This window comes from Cavia porcellus, unplaced genomic scaffold (genome assembly GCF_034190915.1).
Source record: "Cavia porcellus strain 051 isolate PalLab524CR breed Dunkin Hartley unplaced genomic scaffold, mCavPor4.1 scaffold_12, whole genome shotgun sequence".
Taxonomy (NCBI): domain Eukaryota; kingdom Metazoa; phylum Chordata; class Mammalia; order Rodentia; family Caviidae; genus Cavia; species Cavia porcellus.
In genome coordinates this window covers 77154141-77178432 of record NW_026947495.1, presented here as the reverse complement: position 1 = coordinate 77178432, position 24292 = coordinate 77154141, and the positions used below count along the sequence as shown (strand labels likewise).

The 24292-nt window shown below is 43.3% G+C and overlaps 1 protein-coding gene across 1 annotated transcript in view; it reads left to right on the top strand.

The window, feature by feature from the left end:
* Window positions 1–937: 937 nt before the first annotated feature.
* The window catches only part of LOC134478244 (uncharacterized), a 67285-nt gene continuing 43930 nt past the window's right edge, over window positions 938–24292 (top strand). Inside the window, exons 1-4 of the mRNA XM_063258747.1 lie at window positions 938–1022; window positions 6299–8135; window positions 9034–9174; window positions 19835–19895. Coding sequence (XP_063114817.1) covers window positions 6411–8135; window positions 9034–9174; window positions 19835–19895 — 1927 coding nt within the window. The 5' untranslated portion in view covers window positions 938–1022; window positions 6299–6410. The remainder of the gene's footprint in view (window positions 1023–6298; window positions 8136–9033; window positions 9175–19834; window positions 19896–24292) is intronic.

Sequence of the window (24292 nt, the reverse complement as noted above, 5' to 3'; positions counted from 1 at the left end):
CCAGAATTTGCCAAAGTGAGCCCCAAGGGCTCTAAAATTAGGACTTTAATGAGTAGTAACCGATGAAAACAGAACTCTGAAAAATGCAATTGAGAAATTGTGAGATAAGCAATGTTGAAGACATTTGATTTTATTTTGTTTAGTCCTCTTTTTCATGCTAGAAATATTTAGGACCTTTAAGATGTTACTATGCAATGTGATTTGCCAAATAAGAAGTAGACTGTGACCTGTGACGAACATTATGACAATACAGAAATCTGCACAGGGTAGTCAACATTCTAACCAGAATTAAGGACAAGAAGTACATTTTTCATACCCTCCGTCTTGTCATGATTCAGAGTTGAGAAAAATAGGACACTGACAATCACGGCAGTGACCCAGGGCGTCCCCACCCTTAAGAGGCAGAGAGTGGCTTTCTGGGTCCTACTTCTCCGTGATCCATCCTATCCTACATTGAGTAAGGCAGGAAAACCCCAGTAGAAATTACTAGAAAGGCCAACAGTGAGGCCAGGTGTTGGGAGCCGCGGCCGACACCGGTCGCCTTACTTGGCGGACGTAGGGCCTGTGGGTGGGAGCGGAGCCTGAGCTAGATTGCCCCTCCCATCGAGTGAGCCAAGTTGGCGCCTGCTTCCTGCCCCCTGATTGCCCTGGCGACTTAAACAACCTGCTCTGTAAGATAGTCTGCCTAGCAACAGCTGATGTTAGCCAGTCAGCCCGCATCGCGCGCTTTGAACTGATTGGCTACTGTTGCCCTATAAAAGTGAATGCCTCTCCCGCCACGAGGAAGAAGCACAGAGAGAGATAGAGAAAGTCCACCGGCGAGAAAGGGCTGGTGACAGAGCGGAGGCCTCGCGGGGCCCACGCGGAGACAAATAAAGGCAAGATTGCACACCGTCAAAATCTGTCGCGTGTTCTTCCTGCAGGCCGGGAGCGACACCGACATTTGGTGGCCCGTACGGGGACTGATCAACCCCGAGACACGGCGGTGGTGTGCAACGCTCCAGCGTGGTGCTGCCGGACAGGTGAGTGGGGGATAAGCCTGGGCTCTGGGTGGCGCGCACCTACAGGGCTTTTAGACTCCCCTCAGGCTCATGCGTAGGTGACGGGTTCTCTAAGTCACACGCGGTGAGTTACAGCCCTTAGAGGTTAGAGATGGGTAATTTACCGAGCGCGGAGGCGCGGCCCTTGGTAAAGGCCCTTAGAAAGCTTTTAAAAGCTAGAGACCTCAGGGTAGGTCAAAAAACACTGGAACTATTCATAGCAGAGATAGATAGGGTGGCTCCCTGGTTTTTACCCACGGGGCATTTAAACCTGCCGTCATGGGAGAAGTTAGGCGGGGACCTCGCCTCGGCGGAATTGGAAGGGGATATTTCGCCGGCTATTCGCCCCCTGTGGGAAATGATACATGCGTGCCTTGAAGGGGAGGGGAAGGGGTTCCCGTCGGCAGTTAGAGACGCGGAAATCATAGACGCACGCAAGGCCTTTGAGCAGGCAAAGTCGGAATGCTCTCGGGAGGGATCTGTCCAGGGGGAAAAAATCCAGGGAAAGATAGAGGACACCCAAGCTCTAGAGTCCTCCGACTTAGATAGCAAGGAGGAACCAGAAGGTGGGGCAGGAAGCCGGGAGGCCCGGAACCCCTATGCCGAGTTGCGCCGCGAATTGTGTGCGTGTGCCGCCCGAGAAAAGCAGAGAGAGGAGAAAGGGCCCCCGAGCGCTCTCTGGCGGGGAGGAGATAGAGAGCCATCCGCTCCGCCCTGGAGCTCTTTTCCAGAAGCGGCTCCCCGCCGAGAGGCCGCTACAGGGAACCCTCCCTTCTCTCAGCCGGCACAGGAAGTGATGCCCCGTTCCACTCTGTCGCGACCACCGTCCTATGACGTCGCGCCGCGGGGCAGACGGTATTTTCATGGGCAGTTATGGAAGGGTGAACGATGGTTCGGAGGGGACCCACCGATGCAAGGACTAGATTACGGTCCTTATGGAGTATACCCTGTGCAAATGGCCCCAGGCAAAGGGCGCAATGTTTGGGAACCGTTTGAAATAAAGCAGATCAGAGAATTAAAAAGCGCTGTCACGACCTTCGGGCCCACAGCTCCTTATACCATAGCTATGCTAGAGAATCTTGCCTCTCAGCCTCTTACACCGGGTGACTGGATGCAGCTGGCCAAGGCGTGCCTTCCTTCGGGTAGTTATCTTGATTGGCGAGCCTGGTATGCCGAGTTTGCCATCGAGCAAGCAGAAAAGAATGTTAACAGGGGGCATGCAAGGTGGAACGAAGATATGCTCCAGGGCTCAGGTCAATATAGGGATGACCAAACTCAGTTCCCCAATGAGGTGTATGACCAAATCTCTAATATTGGGCTCCGCGCATGGAAACAGGTGAACGGTGCGGGGGCGGCCTCATTATGCCTTTCAAAGATAGTACAGGGTGCCACAGAGCCATTTGTTGATTTCGTGGCTAGGATGCAGGACGCGGCTGATAAAGTTTTTTCAGACCAAGAAGTGGCAAAGCCCCTGATCAAACAACTCATTTTTGAACAATGCACAACGGAGTGCAAAGCGGCTCTTGCCCCGCATAAAAACAAGGATCTCAATGCTTGGATTAGGATTTGTAGGGAGATTGGAGGGCAGATGACTGCAGCAAAGCTTGCGGCGGCCTTTGTAGCCGCGACAGCACAAGCTAAGGGTGCTTCCGGACCTAAGCGAGATCGTAAGCCCAAAGGATGTTTTGGCTGCGGGGAACCAGGGCATATTAGGAGAGACTGTCCGCACAGTGTTAATACACGGGAAGGGCCAATAGGCGTGTGCGAACGATGCAGGAAGGGAACACACAAAGCGAAAGATTGCAGATCAGTTTTTGATGCCCAGGGAAACCGCATTAGTGGCAGGGAAATTCAGGAGCCAAAAAACGGCCAGAGGGGGCCCTCCTTACGGACGGGCCCCCGCCCCCTAGACAGGACAACACAAAGTGGCAGCCCTCCACAAGGGCTACCCCTGGGTCAGCAGGCGTGGACCTCTGTGTCGCCTCTGGACTCCTATTAACGCCCGATATGGGCGTTCAGGTGGTCGGGACCACCTTCAAGGGACCGTTACCTGAAAAGTCAGTTGGTTTAGTGATTGGACGGTCCTCCACAGCCCTCCGGGGCCTTACCATGCTCCCTGGGGTTATAGACTCAGACTACACAGGAAACATTAAGATTATGGTCCAATCTCATGTAGGGACCATGGTGATTAATGAGGGGGATAAGATAGCACAACTTTTATTGCTCCCCAGTCTCCATGAGAGATTCTAGTCTAGACAACGGGTTAGAGGGGATCAGGGTTTTGGCTCCTCTGGAGAAATTTTTGAAGGACTTCATATGACTCTTGATAAAAGACCCATGCTCTCGCTCAGGGTTAATGGTAGAAATATAACAGGACTCCTGGATACAGGGGCAGACCGCTCCATTGTCTCCAAGAGGGACTGGCCTTCTAGCTGGCCCACCAATACAGCTGACAACACACTCCAAGGGTTGGGGATGGTGGCTGCCCCCCAGGTTAGTGCCGTGACCCTGCCTTGGTGTGATGAGGAGGGTCACCAAGGACATTTTCAACCTTTTGTTCTACAGCTGCCGGTATCTTTGTGGGGAAGAGACATCCTCACTCAGATGGATGTCACTCTCACATCCACCTGCTCTCCTCAAGCCAAGGGTATACTTAAAAATCAGGGATATGTTCCCGGCAAGGGCCTGGGCTCTGCCCTGCAGGGCCGGACATCTCCCGTACCTGTAGAGAAAAGGGAAGGTAGACACGGGCTGGGTTTTTCCTAGGGGCCGCTGAGGAAGTTCTTCTGCCTACTCCAATTAAGATCACTTGGAAGTCCCTGAGTCCAGTTTGGGTACCTCAGTGGCCCCTACCCAAGGAGAAGCTTTTAGCGTTAACCGAGATAGTCAAAACCCAGCTTCAGGCAGGGCACATAAAGCCATCAACCTCCCCTTGGAATACCCCTGTTTTTGTTATTAGAAAGAAATCAGGCAAGTGGAGGCTGCTCCATGATTTAAGGGCGGTCAACGCGCAGATGCAGCCCCTGGGGGCGGTCCAGAGGGGGCTGCCAGCTCTCTCAGCCATCCCTCAGTCTTGGCCAGTTTATGTTATAGATCTTAGAGACTGTTTCTTCTCAATCCCCCTGCATCCAGAGGACACCCATAGGTTCGCCTTTACCTTACCCACCATTAACCAAGAAAGCCCTGATCTCAGATACGAGTGGATAACGCTGCCCCAAGGTATGGCCAACAGTCCCACTATGTGTCAGATTTACCTTGATTCCCTACTGGCCCCCCTACGGAAATCCTTTCCCAAGATAAGATGTGTACATTACATGGACGACCTTTTGCTCAGCGGCAGGGACCCAGACATGCTGAATAATATGCTCGGCCAGTTGGTCGAGGCCCTGAGAAAGGCTAATCTACATATTGCCCCTGACAAGATTCAAGGAGGAGACATAGTGACTTACTTGGGTACCAAAGTCTCCCCTACATCGATTTCTCCACAGAAGGTAACTATCAGAACAGATAATCTTACAACCCTAAATGACATGCAAAAGTTACTGGGAGATATAAATTGGATCAGACCTTACTTGCACATCCCTAATTCGGACTTAAAGCCCCTGTTTGATCTCCTAAGAGGGGATCCGGATATTGCCTCCCCTAGAAAGTTCACCCCAGAGGCCAGAGTTGCTCTAAAAAAGATAGAAGAGGCCCTAAGCAAAGCTACATTACAGAGAATTGACCCAGAACAGCCTTTTGAGGTCTGCTTGTTGCAGACCAGTTCCCAGCCCACGGCAGTGATTTGGCAGAAAGGACCACTTCTGTGGGTGCACCCTAAAGTTTCACCTGCCAAGATTATTGAACATTACCCGGAAGCAGTTGCTTCTCTGGCTCTGGAGGCACATAGTAGAGCCATCCAGCATTTTGGCTCCACGCCTCACGCTATTCGGGTGCCTTATACCGCTTCTCAAATAAAAATTCTGACTGCTTGCATAGATACTTGGGCCATCCTGAGATGCGTATTTCTTGGGGAGATAGACAATCAGTTCCCTAAGGACCCTATACTACAGTTTATTACTCAACATCCGGTGATATTTCCAAAAATCACCGCCCCTGCACCCCTTACTCCTGCAACAACAGTCTATACTGATGGGTCAAAAACCGGGATAGGGGCCTATGTGGTCTCAGGCATGCCTCCAGTTAACATACAGTTTGAACCAGATCAACCACAGGTGGAGGAGTTACAAATTGTACAAACCGTCCTCGAGAAGTTCCCAGGGGCCCTTAATATTGTTTCTGATTCAAAATATGTTGTCAATGCCATGCAGGTCCTTGAGACTGCAGGCCCAATTAAACCAACCTCCAAAGTAACTAACTTGTTTTTGTCTATCCAGACATTGCTCATAAATAGACACAACAAAATATACATCACTCACATAAGAGCACATACACACCTACCAGGGCCCATGGTACAGGGCAATGCGGCTGCTGACGCGGCCACTCGCCCATTATGGATTTTCAATATGTTATCTCCAATAGAGCAAGCCCGTCAGTTCCATGACAAATTCCATGTCAATGCCAGGACGCTAGCCAACCAGTACCGCATCTCTAGGGCTGACGCACGGGACATCGTGCGACTGTGCGGCTCATGCGCCACACACACGCCTGCCATATCAATGGGGGTTAACCCCAGAGGGTTGATCCCTGGCGATACTTGGCAAATGGATGTCACACACATAACAGAATTTGGATCTCTTAAGTATGTCCATGTCTCCACGGACACCTGTTCTCATATTATATTCGCAACTGCAGAGACAGGTGAAAAGGTATCTAATGTGATCAATCACTGCTTAGCGGCTTGGGCCGCGTGGGGCAAGCCCAAAATATTAAAGACAGATAACGGACCAGCCTATACAGGAAAAGCCTTCAATGAGTTCTGTAAGACTATGGAAGTACACTTAAAACATGGGATCCCATATAATCCTCAAGGCCAAGGAATTATTGAAAGAGCTCACAAAAGCCTCAAAGAAATCTTATATAAACAAAAAGGGGGAGTAGGCCAGGGCCTGCCCCCAAAGGCACGGCTATCCATGGCACTATTCACATACAATTTTTTAAACCTGAACAATAACAACCACCCCCCGGCTATGGAGCATTGTAATCCATCTCCTAGCAATAAGGGATGGGTAAAATGGAAAGATGTCCTGACGGGACAATGGATGGGCCCGGATCCGGTAGTCAGCTGGAACCGAGGTGCGGTTTGTGTTTTCCCGCAGGAACCGGGACGAGAACCATTGTGGGTCCCAGAAAGACTGACGCGTGCGACAAGCCCTTCGACTGAAGACTAATCCTGTCCTGCCGGAGACCAGCAGCAGGCCTGACAGCCAGATGAACCCGAAAAAGGCTGCTTTTTTCATTGGGGGCGTTGTCCTAGCACTCCTCAGGATAAGTATGGTACATGCGGGGCTGGGGGGCCCCGCTTCTGGAATAGATCTTCGCACGAGCCTTCTTGGCAGTCCGTGCGATTGCGGAGGTGGCACGGTAAGCAGTATACCACCTAGCGCCAAAAAAGGACCAGGGACCGATTGTGGGGATAAAACAGCATTCTCAGTTGTGTACCCCTCCACTGCAGGAGGATTTAGTCAACCATCCTATCAGTGCATACTTAAGCCTAAGGTGAGTCCCTCAGGGCCTGGTGATCTCGCCACATGTCCCTGCACTAAGTTTGAGGAATCCATGCATGTTACATGCTATACAGAGACAAAACAATGCAAACTTAAGAGTACAACCTATTGGATGGCAACGCTAACTACAACTAAAAGCCCTGTTGCCCCTAACCATATTCCCGCTGCTGTAGGCGGTTCTCCATTCATGCAGTCAGGTTGTAATGGAGAGGTTGGAGAAACGGTCTGTTGGTCTATGACCGCTCCCGTTCACATCTCTGACGGTGGAGGGGTCCAAGACCAGTACCGGCAGGAACAGGTCATCGAGCGATGGGAACAACTAAATCCGTTCCCTGAAGTCAATTACCATCCACTCCTACGCCCAAAATCCCGAGGCATTAACCTTGACCCCGCTACTGAATCCATATTAGAGGCTACCCACAAAGCACTCAATCTTACTGACCCAGGGCTGGCCTCCGATTGTTGGCTGTGTATGATGATGGGAGAATCATGGCCGCTGGCCATGCCGTTTAGAGACTATGAAAGTGAACCTTACAATTATAGCACACCCTATAATTGCTCACATGGGCCTCCATTTCGGGTCCAGTTTATGGGACAGTTTAATGCATCCTGTTTCCAAAAGTACCCACAAAATAATAGTTATGATATTGTTGTTGGAGCGCTGGCAGTCGCCTCGTGTGAGTCCATAACCAATGTAAGTAGTAGCTCGCCGCTATGTGCCCCCTTTGGCAAAGTATTTGCTTGCGGCAATGGTCATGCTTATACCTACCTGCCCAGTAATTGGACCGGCCTATGTGGCCTAGCTTACTTGTTGCCTGACATTGGTATTGTCCCTGGGGACCAACCCATGCCCATCCCAGCTGTGGACACCTTTATAAAAAGACACAAGAGAGATGTACTGATTTTACCTCTCTTGGCTGGTCTGGGGATAACTGCAGCCCTGGCCGCCGGGACTGTGGGCCTAGGAGTTTCATTAACCAAATATACTCAGTTATCCAAGCAATTGATAGAAGACATGTCTATAGTTGAGAAAACCCTTCAGGAGATACAAGATCAAATTGATTCCCTTGCAGAGGTTGTTCTGCAGAATAGAAGGGGCCTAGATCTACTCACTGTAGAGAGGGGAGGTATCTGTATTGCCTTACAGGAAAGATGCTGCTTTTATGCCAACAAGTCCGGAATCGTTCGAGACCGATTAAAGAAACTGCAAGAAGACCTAGAAAAGAGAAGAAAAGAACTACAAGACAATCCCTTTTGGGGAGCCTGGAATGGCTTGCTCCCCTATATTTTACCATTGTTAGGTCCCCTGTGCTCCTTGCTTCTGCTCTTACTTATAGGACCATGCTTGCTCCGATGGGTCACATCATTTATTAATGGGCGCCTTGCGGCGGCCCGGCGTCAAGTATGCCTGGTTGCCCATGCGGCCCTGGCAGCAGCCCGTGATGGGCACGATGACCCCCAGGCTTACGCATGGCTCGCTCGACTGGCCTACAACTGGGTCTAGATGTGGCGGGTCTTCCGCACTCCTTCCCTATTGACACTACACAGCAGGGTAGGTGAGTCAATGACGGGTAAGAGCGTGCCTCCCCAGCACGACTCGACCTAAGCCAGGCCCTACCCCATACTGCACGAAAGCTGCTGGATTACTAGAATCTGCCCAGATCTAGATGTCTCTCCGAGGGGATCACACGGAGGGGCATGAGTGCATGCCTATGTGCATCCAGGTTCCGTCCAGTTCACTCCTGGCCCTGGAAAAAGGACGAGGGTCTCAAGGCCTTGGTGGACCCGGGGACGGCCGACCAGGGTCCAAGCCAAGGGCCTACGGTGGGCCTCAACACAGGGCATAAGCCTCTGCACTCGATCCAGGGCGGGCTGCGATGCATACATTCATTCAAAGTAAATAAAATAGGGGGAGATGTTGGGAGCCGCGGCTCACACCGGTCGCCTTACTTGGCGGACGTAGGGCCTGTGGGTGGGAGCGGAGCCTGAGCTAGATTGCCCCTCCCATCGAGTGAGCCAAGTTGGCGCCTGCTTCCTGCCCCCTGATTGCCCTGGCGACTTAAACAACCTGCTCTGTAAGATAGTCTGCCTAGCAACAGCTGATGTTAGCCAGTCAGCCCGCATCGCGCGCTTTGAACTGATTGGCTACTGTTGCCCTATAAAAGTGAATGCCTCTCCCGCCACGAGGAAGAAGCACAGAGAGAGATAGAGAAAGTCCACCGGCGAGAAAGGGCTGGTGACAGAGCGGAGGCCTCGCGGGGCCCACGCGGAGACAAATAAAGGCAAGATTGCACACCGTCAAAATCTGTCGCGTGTTCTTCCTGCAGGCCGGGAGCGACACCGACAGCCAGGTCTCACAAAGGGAGAGCAGCGTGTGTCAATGCACAGAATCATGGGTTAATGACACATACACTGTGCAGAATCAGACAGTGCTTGAGGCATTGCTGGAGGCAGACAGTGCACTGCGGGTGAACCCCCAAAGCAGATGAGGAGGGGCAAGCTTCATGTAGGTTAACTGAAAAAAACACGGTGACTGGAAATAAGTTTACACGGGGCATTGCAAAGCAAAGCTAACGTTTACATGTCGGTTAGGTGACAAAAGCCACAGATTCGTGTTGCTGTGGAAGGTTCATTACAGATCCACTTTTCTTGTTAGAAAATAGTTACAACAGTATTTTTCAGAGTTAAGTAGCAGAGTTAGATGAACCACTCTAGGCCAGTAAGACAACAGAGCTGGTGCTGGTGGCATACTCCTATAATCCCAGCACTCTGGAAGGCTGAGGCGGGAAGCTTCATGTCTGCCTGGGTGAGTTTGCAAGGCTTTGTCCCAAAATAAGAAACAAAAAAGGGAGGGAGATGTAGCTTCGTGGAAAATTCCTGGGTTCAAACCATAGTACCACACACATAAAAGGAGACTCTCGCTTCTCGGAATTACTTAATTTTAAATTAATCCCATCATCCTAAATCCAACACTATTTGCACTTTCAATTTTCAAATATTTGGTCTTCTGTTTTCAATTTTGTGGTCAAAATTTGTTTTAAGTGTATCTATTATAAATTCAATATAGCCTCTGTTCAATTATTTCATATTTGAGGGAAATTGTGAAAATAACATTATCTGTGTATTTTAATAGCAGTTTTTAATAATATTTAGCATCTAAAATAATTGCTGATAACTTGTAATCGTCCTTCTTATTCTAGCTATCCCATGCTTTTTTTCTTTTCATAAGCTTTGTAGTGGAAAACATTTTGGCATTGTGGCCTGGTATATATGATTCATTGCAGTCCTAATTTATTAAACAGTGCTATCAAAGGCTGAAGACTAATGAGTAGGAATAAACCTGAGGGACGCCCTGCAATAGTGGGCTTCATACATCATCTTGATAACCCACTAGGATGCACATGAGTGGAATTCTTATCAATTGATCAAGTAGCGCGAGACTCGAAAGGCTATCAATAAGTAGATGTTTCGCACTCAAAAAAGTTTCGATAAAAGACTGGCATTTTAGACTAAATTCGGTAAGCTGCAATTTCATTATTATTTTTAAGTATTCTCCTTTGATTTCATTAACCATACATTTTATCTCTGTTGCTGAAAATGTAGCTTGCCAGCCTATATAAAAAAGATTGAAGAGATACTGCAGAGATTAAGCTAGATTTGAATCAACAGTGGATGTCACAGTTAATATACTCAGCGGAATCTAAGGCTGCTGCCAAATGGAAATTACGTGTGAGAAGAATATCAATCTCCTTTCTTTCTCTGCTAGTTAGACCGTGATGGGACGTCTCTGTTCAGTCAAGTGTTCAGCCCATTTTAAAAGAGTCTTTAACAAACTAAAATTGGATTGCAATGGTGAAGATTCAGTATCACGAAGAGAGCCAGAGATTTATCAGCAACCCTGGGTCTATATATGGATGAGACAATTGTTTAACCATGCTACGATACAGCAAATTGTTTTCAATCAACAAACTTTCACTGGAGGCCTAAGATGGACTAGCTTTCAGGATGATATGGAACCAATGAACCGGCTCTTTCCTAATCATGAACATGGAAATAATCGTGACATCATGTACAGTCAATAAGTATCACTAGATACACTCACATCCACGCTTGTGCGATTGATTGAAAAATAAAACTAAAACACTATTTTACTTGAATTCTCTGGTGTTGAATTTCTGACAGGTGAGAACAACATTGCCATGCGTGTTTCTACGCTTTTCACAGCAGCTGATTATTTCTCAAGCTACTTTATATGATCATGTGCCCTGTGAGAATATGTATTTTCATTCAATTAATGAAGATGCACTATCTACCTAATGAATCAATTAAATATTAAGCGGTAAAATTATATCAGATATATTTGTGCTTTGCAGCATGACAAACAAAATACCTAAACATTTTGCCTGCTTACCCCTCCACCCAAGCAAGTCAGTTTTTCCTTCTTGGAAGCACTATTGTCCCCACCAGGAAAGTAGGCTTGCCATGCGTCCTGTATACATTCATTCATATAATAACCCTGTGCCCAGGACGCAGTTCGAATTCCACTTTCCTCGTAAACACCCATTCATAATGATAATCCAGATTTGGAAGTGTTTAGTATTTGCAAGCTTTAAAGTTTATTTCCTATGTTTTTTTCTCATCAGATGCATTTAATTTTATATAATTGCTTAATTGATCAAAGGAAACCATTTGAAATACATCTAGGTGGAGAGATACATAATAATTTTAAAAAATTAAAATCCATTACTTTGTATCATCTTTTCATGATTTGTGCTACTTGGCTCTATATTTAAACTCTTAATAGATTTTCTAGTTAATATTATACATTGAGTATTTTATTAGAATTATTCAATGCCATTTTCATTAATGAATCTGCCTTCCAGTTATTTCACGGGTTATATCAATAACCCTGCAACCCCAGACTCTATGCATTTCACCCTGAGATCTTTCCTTCCATCAGTAACACTCGTGACCCACAAACGTGTCCCTGTAGCTTAGAATTATACAAGAGAGAAAGACACAAAAGATCAATTTCGGGTAACAAAGATAACTTTTTAATTTTAGCCTTTGAGGTCCGAATTCAAAGCCAGTCAGAGACACCAGAGGCTCTACAAAAGTTTGCCAGAAAAGCAGCACTTTAGGAATACAAAAGCAGAGAAAGCGTTTTTCTAAGTGAAGACATGGCAGCTAATCCTGTGTGATGGCTTAATTGCACATGATGATCTCTTCCTCCCTCTGGTGTTAACAGATAACTAATATCGAATCCCTCTAGTTTTTCAAGGTCCAGTCTTGGTTGATTTTTAAATGTGCCTCTTTGCTTTTGTACCTATTGATATCCTATTTTTACCCACCACAAGAAGGCTGACAAATGGGTTTTTCCAAACTTTAATCCCAGCTTACATAAAAGAGAAATCTTGTTACAAGTATTGTCTTTATGATTAATGTATTTGTGCTGTGCACACGAGTTATGTTTTCAGAAATGCTCTGAATGAAATGTTAGCATTAAGGAAGTAAGTCAAGAGAACAGCACACAAGTTCTTTTCAAAAGTTCTTTGCTCCTATGAAGCTTCTATTGTACTTTCTTTCCAACCATCTTCGACCAATCTTTTGTTCTTATGTGAATTCACTGACTCGAGATATCCTTTTTAGTCATATTATTCATTTGTATTTCAGACAAATATCTAACCATAGATAATTCTAAAGTCATTTTCAACCATAAGTTATATGAAGGAACTGATATTCTTTTTGCAGCTGAATTTATTTGATAATAACTATACTTATGATTTAATAAGCCTTATCTGAAAAATCATATAACAGCCAATATTGCTAAAGATAAATTATAGAGATGTGAGTATATATAAGTATATATTTATATATAGGAAAAATATACACATGGAAAGAATGTGTGTGTGTGTGTGTATATATATATATATATATATATATATATATATATATAATCAGGAACTCAACCATTTCCAGGGGCATACAATACCCAGTTCAACACTAAGTTTGAATCCACAAATAATTATATTTTATTTTAAATGGTTTCATTCTCATGGTAAGAATCACAGGCAACCCATATATGTGATCTAAGAGATGTTGAGAAATTCACCAAGTTCTTGATTCTGAGTTAGATTTGATTGTGAGGTACACTAATGGACAATCCTTATATTTGCATATGTGGTACCCATTACACTTCTCTTGCAGAGATGAGATTCATTTGAGCACCTCTCTCATCTTGAACCAGTTATTCTTGAAATTCAGGAAGGAGAAACGAAATGAGGACCACCACAAAGCATTACAGACAGAGCTGTGGCACATCACGAAGTCCTATCTTTGCTGCGTCTCTCTCTCTCTCTCTCTCTCTCTCTCTCTCTCTCTCTCTCTCTCTCTCTCTCATATTCCTCCCTCTTTTTCATCTGTTTTATCACCAATAGTTGCTGCAAATTTTGTTACAGCAAAGTCTCACTCTTTTCAGTCCTAATTATAAATGTGTCCAGTTCACCAGTATAGGACATAGCATCTGTAAATTAAGCTCATTAGAGAACGGAGGGAAGCAGCTTTATTTAAATTAGTCATCAGAGAGCTGTAGTTTAGGTTGATATTTATGAGAACATAATTAGCCAGGAGTAGGCAGAGACTACAAATCTCTATCCCCACAGTAAACAAATGCCTTGTCTCATACCAGATAAGACTATAATAACCACTGTGTCGTGCTGTACCCTACTAGGCATTCTAGAGCACGAAAAAATTAAAAACTGAGACCATCTTCAGATCATTCAGACTCCAGGAAAGGAGCAAGAACATAAAGAGCTTATAATGAACAATACAGAGAATAATATGTAGCACATAACCAAAAACTAAAATTTCTATATGAAGTAGATAGATAGATAATGTTACAATAGAGTTCATAAAAGGTACAGATTGCTTTAAAACTTCATAGAAAGTGTCATAAAGTAGAAAATAGGCAGAAAGTCTACATATAGGGAAGAGAGAGAAAAGGAAGAAGAAGAGACAAAGGAGAAGAGAGAAGGCTGGGAAGGAAATAAAACAGGAAAAGAGGGAGGAGAAAGCAAAGGACAGTGGATCTGAGCTCTGGGGACATTGTCTCCTTCTCTGTCCATGATAGAGACCCCACTGATATTCTCTGAATCACTCTCATCAATTCTATTACGTTCTAAGGTACGTAGGTGTTAACCAGCTCCATCCTGGGTCTCACAAGAAGGAGAGATAAATAAAAGGCTGGAGAAAAGCTGGAGAGATTTATATTTGAAAGCACATTGCTTACTAGAGTAAAGGAAACTTCTTCAAGAAAACAAAGAGAAGGAAATAGAGAAATTCAGTGTGCAGTCTTTGAATTCTTGGTGAATTTGGAGTAGGAGAGAACTTTCAAAGCAATTTCATCTCCAGTAAAATATTAAGAGATGGAGAAATGAAAATAGTTTAAAGAAATTTTGTTGTAGTTCATAGGTAATATTTTTCTGTGTGTATTTAAGATACAGTAAAATCTTGCTTTGCAAGCATAATTCATTCTGGAGACATGCATGTGATCCAAAGTGCTTGTATATCAAAATTAATTTCCCCATAAAAAATAACGGAAACAAACAAAAAAAATGGAAACTCAGATTGTTCCTTTCACAGCCAAAAACATTTACATAAAAGTGACTACAATACAGTAATATAATACAAAACCATAAAACAATTACAAAATGTCAATAATAATAAATTAAGCTTTGGAAGCCTTTGGGACTGGTGTGAGGGAGCCAAGAGAGAGGAGGGCTATCAGGTGGGATGACTGTCACCGTCACTAACAGGATCGCTGCTCTTCTCAGAGAGCTTTAGAAAGAAACCTATATGGTGACACCTGCTTTTGCCTCTTTTTGAGAGTTTTACAGAAACGGGATATTGCATTGTCATTAAACAGATTCATTGCTTGCACTGATCAGCCTTATTTGGTGATGCTTTTCTGTGAAATTTTGCAGTTTCCCTCATTTTACACACCTCATCTTAATGAAGAAAGGCCTCTGTGTTTTTCTCCTCTATATCCTCCTCCTAGTGTGAGATAATTCCCCACAATACAAGACAGAGACAGAGAAAGAGAAAATTCACCGGTTTACTTGTTTTGTGACATTCAGCATCACATACTATTCATATTGCAAGACACTGCTAGCTTATCAAGTTTAAAATTATTAGAAATGTTTTTCTGTCTTGTAGAACATAGGTAGAAAAAGTTATTTGCAATCCAAGGTTCGAGTATACTTTGATATTTTTCAGACTATTTCCAGGGTCTCCACTTTCCACTATCTCGGTGCTTGTCTTCTAGAACATACATTGATATACTAACGCATCCTCGATGCCTGAGAACATCCATTTATCTTCAAATCATAAAGCAGTAGCTTTAAAAGTAGGAGGCTGGGTGAATTATTTAGACTGCACTCAGGTATGTTGGCATACTCCTCTTCTATCATGAGTCTTAGAAGTATTTCATTTTCATTGAACAGAAACAGAAATTTCCTCACAATGAAGCAGTAATTAGTAGAAAAACTTAGTAAAAAGCAAGTTGCCAACTATGAATTCTTTGGTTTTAGAAGAATGTCTTGAACAAAATCCAAGTCGTATGTCAGATATAGACTGGTGAGCAATAGAGGGCAGATAGAAAACTGACAGTGTCACAAAGTGATCACAAAGCTGTATTTCATCTAGAATTTTCCTTTTTCAAATGTATTCCTTTTATTATTCCATATTAATCGCACAGAGTAATGGGTTTCATTGTGCCATAATTTTCTTTCTTTTACAATTTGAGCGCTCTCAGCATCTTTGTCTCCTGAGATGAAAGATTAGGAATCTGTTATCTGTCAGCCCATTGATCATATCTCCCATCAGGCTTCAAGGGCTGTTAAATTTTTCAACTGTTAGTCTTCAAGCAAGAGCAGAAGGAAAAGGCACCCACGAAGGAGGAAGGAAATAGGAAAGACTGATGGGCAAAAGTGGATAAATGAACGTCTGGCCTCAGGCCCCTTCTCCACAGTGCTGGTGAGGAAAGGTGGCACCTTCTTCTGCATCCTTCCTCCTTATGTACGTAGACCGAAGTCTTTGGTGACTTACGGTGGCTTCCAGTGTGGAAAGACTAAGACACTAGAGGAGGATTACACCGAGAAAAGCAGAGTGTTTTCATAAAACCTGTAAGGAATTTTCTGAAAACAAGAAATGATCAAAATGGCAACACTGATATTCCCCCTGACAATATAAACAAGAGTTGGGGAAAGAAACAATTAAAAGGTGTTATAACACACTCACCTTCTTATCCCCGCAGTGTTATTACTGCTGTATCTGGGGCTGATGCATCCCATAGTAATGCCATGACTCATCATTATCCTGTCCCACCTTACCACCGTCCTCCATTCAAGCTTTTGCATTTGGATTATTTGATGTTACTCCCCTCCCTCTGCCACCCCCAGAACCCCAAATGTCATTCAATGTACAACTGACCATTCATGGACACTTGTTAATGCCCAGATTTGACTTGGCACAGCAGAAGGTTGGGAAATGATGGTCAAATTCCATAATAAAACTTCAGCAGTTTGCCTGAGCCTTACCTAAGAAGATAAGATTATTTCCAAAACCATTCAGCAACCCAGAAAGCCATCCATTAAATATTTTATGGACTAAAAATAACCAATTTTCTTCGAGGGTTTTATTATTTCAGGGAAAATGCAGACAGTGGGTGGTGTCCGCTGCAGGTGTTAACGTTGACTATGCCTGTATTTCCCTCTCTCTAGTAGTTCCAAAGATGAAGAATCCACAGAGGAAAACACCTGGCCAAGAAAATACTCACTGTCAGCTGAGCATCTCCAGTGTGATGTGGGGAGACACAGGAGGAGAAAAGAAAGAAAACATAATGAGATAGTTCATTTTGTCACTAAGAGTTCTTTGAAGTTGCTCATTAATCTTCTGGGCCATTTTGGCATGTTAATGTCCTACTCTAGAATACTAAGATCACTAAGTTAAGAAAAAATGGAACTGTCGGCTTTAAATTTCTCTGCAATCTAGCTTTGTGAAAACTTGTCTTATTTCAGGCTTATTTTAATTGCCTGTGGCTTCAGTTGGCCTCTTCTGAAATTTTGAAGCTATGTTATTTTAAACTGCCTGCATTTTTCAAGGGAAAGGAGGGGGAGAGTTGGAAGATTAAACAGTGTTTCGGTCCTACGCTAATAGGACAGATTTTCACAAAGAATATCAGCGAGGTGTGGATGAATGAAAACCTTTCCATGAACCAGACCCCATTCGTCAATATTCATGGGAAGAATGTGTGAAATAATAATTTCATGTCCAAGGGAAACTTGTGCAGATGTCTATTTATTTTAAATCATTGAATTGCCTTTAGTGGATAATTTTGTGACAAGGAGTTTGGACGAAAGCTATAGACATTTTTTATAAAAGAAAGTGTCTGTCATATGAGATGAATTTCTACGAATAGAATCAAAGAAGCTGTAACTTGAATATTCTTTATTTCTTTTGCATACTATCTTAGTTTCTTGTCAGTGCTGTTACAAATTGCCCTAAACATGATGGCCAAACAGATTAAATGCTCTTTTATACTTCTAGAGGGGTCAAAGTGTTGGGTTGACTGAGCTACACTCCCGGGAGCTTTGAAAGTGTACACTTCCCGGTCTATCCAGCAGCTACACACTAGCATTGTTTTAACTTCTCTCCCTTTTTACTCATCATATCTCTTTTTTGACTCTTCTAACTCCCTCTTATGAGGGCCACTGTGACTACTACATTGGGGTCACCCACATAATTCAGCATAATCTCCCCATTTTCAGACCCATAATGTATCCTCTTCAACCAGTTCTGGAAAGAATGGAAACATTATGTCCGCACATTTGAGTCATGCAAACATCACCCTTCAATTCACCTTTGTCCTCTCTTCTCAAATATCTCAAACAAAATCAAGCTACCAAGAAGTATATAAGTCTCTGCTTCTACAAAACAGGAATTAAGCTTAGGGTAGTAGAAAGAGACAAAAGGATGAATTCCAAAAGAACTTTTCTTATTCCTCTGGGTGCAAGGACTTTCCTTTCATTGACTTAATGAGTAAGTCAAGGCTAAGAAATATTCACAAATCTACAAGATTCCAGATCAACAAAAAAAAACCTAATTCCTTCCATCATCACTACAGCAGCACAGAAAAGGATGGTCAATTGATGTGGACCAGAAAGGAAAAATATCCTTCTCAAAAGGTAAATCGAAAAGTGCTGTTCTCTCAAAAGCTGTCTTAATATTATTTAAACTTTCTGTGTTCTGTGTGGTCCCCCGCTTCCTGAGGTATGAAGGAGCCAGAGAAAATAATTTGGAAAGGAAAAAATTATTTATTAAAGCACAGGCCTGGCGACGCAGCCTCCAGTATGGAAGACTGCGCGCCTTATAGCTAAAGGGCAGGGTTTTTATCCTGTAAAACCGCAAACAGCTGCTGGTCTCACAATGCAGGGGGGTGGAGTTTGCGGCACACTATAGAACAGAAACAGAGTGATTACTTTTCTTGGGAAGAACAAGGTTCAGGTGGGCTAACAAGCAAGTTTAGATTAGGCAAACATCCTGTTCTGCTCTTAGAGTTACCTTTGATCTTTCTCTTGCCTCCGGGGAACTATGAGGGATATATATATATATATATATAATATATATACATATATTATATATATATATATATATATATATATATTATATATATATATATGTTACAACATGTTCCAATCAAAATGCAGGACCAGCCTAACTAAGTGAATTTCTCATAAACCCTTCCTTGATTAGCTGAATGGATTCTATACATGGCTGCTATCAAATACCATACAGTTCGGAGTGGGTAAACCAAGTCAGGAGTAGCACTTATGCCACATGATCTTGGTAAGATGTACTCTTGTTTAATGTTTTTGGATAAATTTATGTCTAGTGATTATGTATGTTTTCCTCTTTGGGAAGAGTCAAGCTGAATGTCAGCAATAATCTTTTTACCTTAGAATTACAATAATCATTTTCAAATTTCCTCTCAAACTGTGCTTATGTTTTTCTATAGTAGTACTGCATTTATTAGGAGACTATACTAGGCCACTACATGTGTTTATACTTATCTTTAAAAAATCTTCTCAGTTGAGGGAGGTGTAGCTCAGTGATAGAGCACCTGCCTGGCATGTGGAAAAACCAGGGTTCGTTTCCAGCACTGTTAAAAAAACTGCCCAATACTTTATAAGTCAAAAATCCACACTGCAATTATATTGCAACTGTTAGTTCTTAACAGCAATGTTAACTTACTTTTCTAAAAACATTCATGCAAACATTTTATAATTGAATCAGCCTGTTTTAATAGTTTTCTAAAATCATTCTAAATATTCCCCTGGGAAATCCAAAACTTGCAAACTTCCTAGAAGTGTAGGAATGAAATGAATTCCTAAATCCAGAATCCATGCCCTCTTCATGATGACATCCTCAGCATCCCCATCCTGTCACATTGCAAATGCCCACGGCTCTCTGCTGTGGTGGTCTTTATAAGAAACACAGATACACACCTTAGGAGCCCATTAACCAGCAGAGATTTTTTGAATGGTTGAAAACTAAAGCAAGAGACCTTTAAATTTAACCCTATTCCTCAATGTTGTTGTGGTGCAGGGAAATAGAATTTTTATGATTTACTGATATCATATAACCCCAGAAACAAGCACTGTGCTTCCCATAACAGGCACCTTGTAAACTGGTTGTCAGAGAATTTTCAAAGTGCTCTGAGACAGATGCTTGCTTTGCAGGGTGATCTCCAAACACAGCGTTTGCCCAATAAGATCCAGAGGTCGTTATTGACCCACTGCTTAGTGAAAGCAATCAGGTGCCAAGCAGGGAACATCAGGCTGTTCAGGGTACAATGTAAGCTGTCACTCCCCAGCCCCAGTCCCCAAGAGAGGTCACACAGAGAAGGACTTTGTCTGCACAACAGTGCTGGTTGCATCCCCAGTGTCGTCAGTGACAATGCCTGCTCCTAATGCAAACTGCGTGGCTTTCTGAGGTGTTTAGAGGTGGCTCCCTCGCCTTGCAGAAGGCTGGTTGTAAATCTCTGCCTTGCACCACTGTGCTTTCGCATAGGATGCTTCTGCTTACCTCCTGCTGGACACAGACTCAGAACCTAAAAACATCGAGAGACTGTGTGAGTACATTACATTCTCAAAGCCAGCTAAGAAAACATGCAGCCCTGGACTGTACACGGAGGCGTCCAATTTGATAACTCCCTTGAGAGACGAGAACATAGCATACTGTTCATTAAAAGAGTGCAGAAAAATGAGGAAAGCTTGGGTTTACTGATGTTGCCCTTTTAGAGGTGCTATTATGAACGCTAAAGCTTTATTATGTGAAAAAGAGGCAGTGCACCGAGAAAAATGTCAGTTATAAATAACGTTTACAGTTTAGTTTCACATTTCAGAATATACATTTTAAAAATAATTGCTATTTAAAGATTGGTTCTCTTGGATGATTTTATCTCCTTTTATATTAATAAGTATATTCTTTTGAAGTTCATGGTCTCCATTGTCTGTAGAAATATCAATAAGCTATAGTGATTGCAAACAACTGATTTTATCATTATGAAGCTGCCAAGACAGTTCCTTACAAGGCCCTCCCATGTGTCCAGCCCCTATGCTGAGAGGATGACTCGGGCTGGTCTAGACGGTCTTCTCCAAGATTTCTATAAAGCACACCCCTTGCAGGCAGAGGTAAGCCAGGCATGTGTCCTGCACATTAGGGCAGAGTCAGGTTCCCTGGCATACTGGGGAACCCCTTCTACGGTGCATGCAGCTGCCGTCTGACCCTCTCGGCGCTTTGCTGGGAGAATCAGGGCTCAAAGAACAGACCCCAAAGTGCAAATACGACGGCCACTGCTCTACTTGTGAATCATACCGTGTGCCTCGTGCTGCTCCCCGGCATCCATGAAACAGTGACAAGTTAAGGTGAGCAGAGGGGGAGATCTGAGCCCCACCAGGTATTGTGTTCCAGATAGTTCATCCCAAATGGTGCCAGAGACAGTAGCTGGTTGGGTAATCGTCTCTCTGCCTGATTTTCCAGGGTATTTTTTGATTTCTCAGAAGTCTGAAGTGCAGGTTCTCTGTGTCAAATGCTTCCTCAGTGTGACACTTTTGAGGGGGAGAGACAGGAAGTAAAAAAAATGAAATGAAGATGTGTTCTGTGCCTATACCAACTCCCCATGATGAATGCGATTGATACATATGGCAAACATGTAGTAGTAAAAATATAAATTTTAACAAAAAGAAAAAATGTTAGTACTTTTTAAGTTGCGCTCAACTTTTAACCATCTGCAAGGAGTTCCTTCAACAGACTGAAGACTCAGTTGCCTGAATCCTTTCCCTGCCTGGGTCTCCCTCTTTTCTTCACTCTTCCATTGGACCCCAAGGCTGCTCCTAGCAAGGACTGCAATGCTTTCATTTGTGTGGTTCCTCGAGGTTTGTTTTGGACCGAGAGTCCAAAGGACCCATCCATCCATCTGTCCAGTGTGGCACTCTTTGTATATTGGCTTAAGAGAAGACTGTCAGCAGAGCAAAGAAGGCAGATAGATAACAGCTGGCTACAGAGGCTCCCTGAGATAGTCAACTTAGAATTCAACATAATACAACTTGGGGAGTCCCAAACAGAGGGAGATGAATTCTCTCATCCCCCCAAAACAAAACTAAGGTGAGAAGAATCAATCATACAGTCCTCGTGCTACTATTGGAATAGCTAAGGTTCAGTGCTCCTGCTGCAGCAGGCAACTTGCAAAGCAGTAGGACATTCAAGGTCCTGCCACTTTGACTCACTGGAGGCACAGTCACACTGAGGTCGGGGGTCAGCCAGCCGAACAGAGAGCTGAGCTGGTGGGGAGCCTGCATCGACCTGTGGTGAGTGACAGGAGTGGAGCCATTCTATAGAAAGGAGGGCTCCAGCGGATGACATTCTGGGACAGGGCAGGACTGGCAAGTACAAGGGGCAGCAGTGACTTGTTCCCTTCACGAATGACATTGGTGGAGTGAGCTAGGCCTGGGTCATGCAACTTGGCTGAGACTCAATAGGTTATCTGAAATCAATTCCCTACGGTGGTGGTGCATACTAACACAGTGAAGCCTCAGAAGTTTGACTGACCCGGAAGGGAAGCAGCATACACTGATACAGTGCAGGCCATAGCAGCTTGACTGATCCAGAGGAGAGGGGCCAGCATACACTGCCCCTGTTGACAACTCACTAACACACTGTAGTGGGAAGGGTCACCTAGCTAGTATGCTTCAGAAGAATTGTAACCAACAAAGAAATAAACTGGGGCCTCCTGGAAGAAACCAAAAAGATGGGAAGAGGAAGCAACAAGAAAAAATCCCCATTCCTCAACCCTGAGAACACTGACCCAGGACAGATAAATACAAAGGAGAATGAGAACAACAAATATGCAATATCAGACATGGCACCAGTGGACATAAAGAGATATCTTCAGGACCTCATAGACGAGTTCAAAAGGGAAACATTTAACCAAGTAAAGCAAGATATAACAAGATTAATAAAAGAGATTCTAAGCACCCCTCAAGAAGACACAGACAGAAGGGAGGAACTCAAACAAAGGAGAGAACCATTTGATAAAGAATATAAAAAAATATAGAATACATGAAGCAGATTCAAAGAAATTACCAGGAAATTAAAAACTCTATGGAAAGATGGCAAATCAGCTTGAAAGAGACTATGGATAGATTATCCAAACTGGAGGACAGTTTTGCAATGTGGGATTATGAAAGGAAAAACTTTTTAAAAATAAACAAGGAAACAAGCAGTAATAATACAAAGGCTAGAAGATGACAAGAGGATCTATAACTTGAGAACAAAGAATGTAACTGAAGAATCAGGGGTACAAACAAAGGAACTACAAAGACTATTCACAGAAATAATTAAGGAAAACTTCCCAAACATAGGAAAAGGAAATGACATGCAGATGTATGAGGCATACAGAACTCCAGCCACCTACAACCAAAACAGATCTACACCCAGGCATATAATAATCAAGATCCCAGAAATTCAATATAAGAACAGAATATTAAAAGCTATTAGAGACAAGAAACAGATAACCTATAAAGGAAGGCCCATCAGAATAATGGCAGACTTCTAGACATAAACCATCAAGTCAAGAGGAGCCTGGAGCAAAATATTCCAAGCCCTGAAAGAAAATAACCTTCAGCCCAGATTGATATACCCTGCTAAACTATCTCTAGAAGTTAATGGAGAAACAAGATGCTTCCAAGACAAAGAGGAAAACTTGGAAAATTTGCAACCACCAATCCAACTCTGCAGAGAATATTATAGGGCATTCTAGAGAGAAAAAAACTACTAGGATTCCAGGAACAGTGGCAGAGAGGCCTCAATAAATGGAGCAGGAAACAGAATGAAGAAGATAAGCAGACAACTGATGGCAAAAAAAAGAGCATAACAGAAATGAGGCAGAGAAAGTTGGTTATAATCTTTAATATAGATGGCCTTGATACACTAAATTAAAAAAAAAAAAAGAACCACACGTGGAATAGATCAGGAAGCAGGGTCCACTTATAGGAAATATAACTAACATGAAAAAGAATACATGGACTGAAAATCCAATATGAGAAAACAATGCTCTATGTGACAGAGAACCAGAGAATAGGGGTAACTAGACCAGTATTTTGAATAGGTTGGAAAGACAGGAATATAATTAGAGATCAAGTCTAGGAGAGAGAAAGTTCAGAAACACTTAGGTAAATAGCAGGTTCCCCCCTTCCCCAATTTAAAACCAAGGGTCTTGGTGAGACTCAAAAATGCACAGTGTACCCTGGGGAAGTGAAAGGGGAGGGAGAGTCTTCAAAAAGACGGCAAAAGAGATTGTTAATAGTGTATCAGGATTTAAAACCCACTTTACTCACACCAGTCTGCTTAGATAGATTTTATTCTGTCCCAGTTTGTCTACTTGCATTTAGATTTGAGGGCACAGACAGCTATCCCATAAACATCAGAACATAGCACAGTAATCATCTTTAATTTCCTACTATCTTAATCTGGAGCCCTGTATGACTTATACTGTTTTATCATGACTGATCTTAGTTAAATCTGGTTTGTTTGGTTGCAGTTTGGTATCGACATATTTTATTCAAAACTGATATGATTGATAGTATCAAGACTACACTGAAGATGACAAGACTCTACGATACACATTCTGGTTTGATAACTGCCTGTTTTTGAAGTTTTATACTATATACAAAGTTGTGTTTTTATTAATACTGTTATGTACTGATATATTTAATTATACTATGTCTGATGATATAGCCAATTCTATTGACGATAACAAGAGACAACACAGGAACTATAGTAGAACTCCTTGTACAACGGTCTTATATGTCTTTTCCATTTCATGTGTTTATAGGAATATGTTTTGTTTTGTCTTGCTTTGTTTTGTTTCTCACCCTGATATAGAAAGGATAGAAATACATGTTAAGACTCATTAATGTGTAGAAACTATAAACATTTTATGAGAACTGATCTTATGACACATGATGA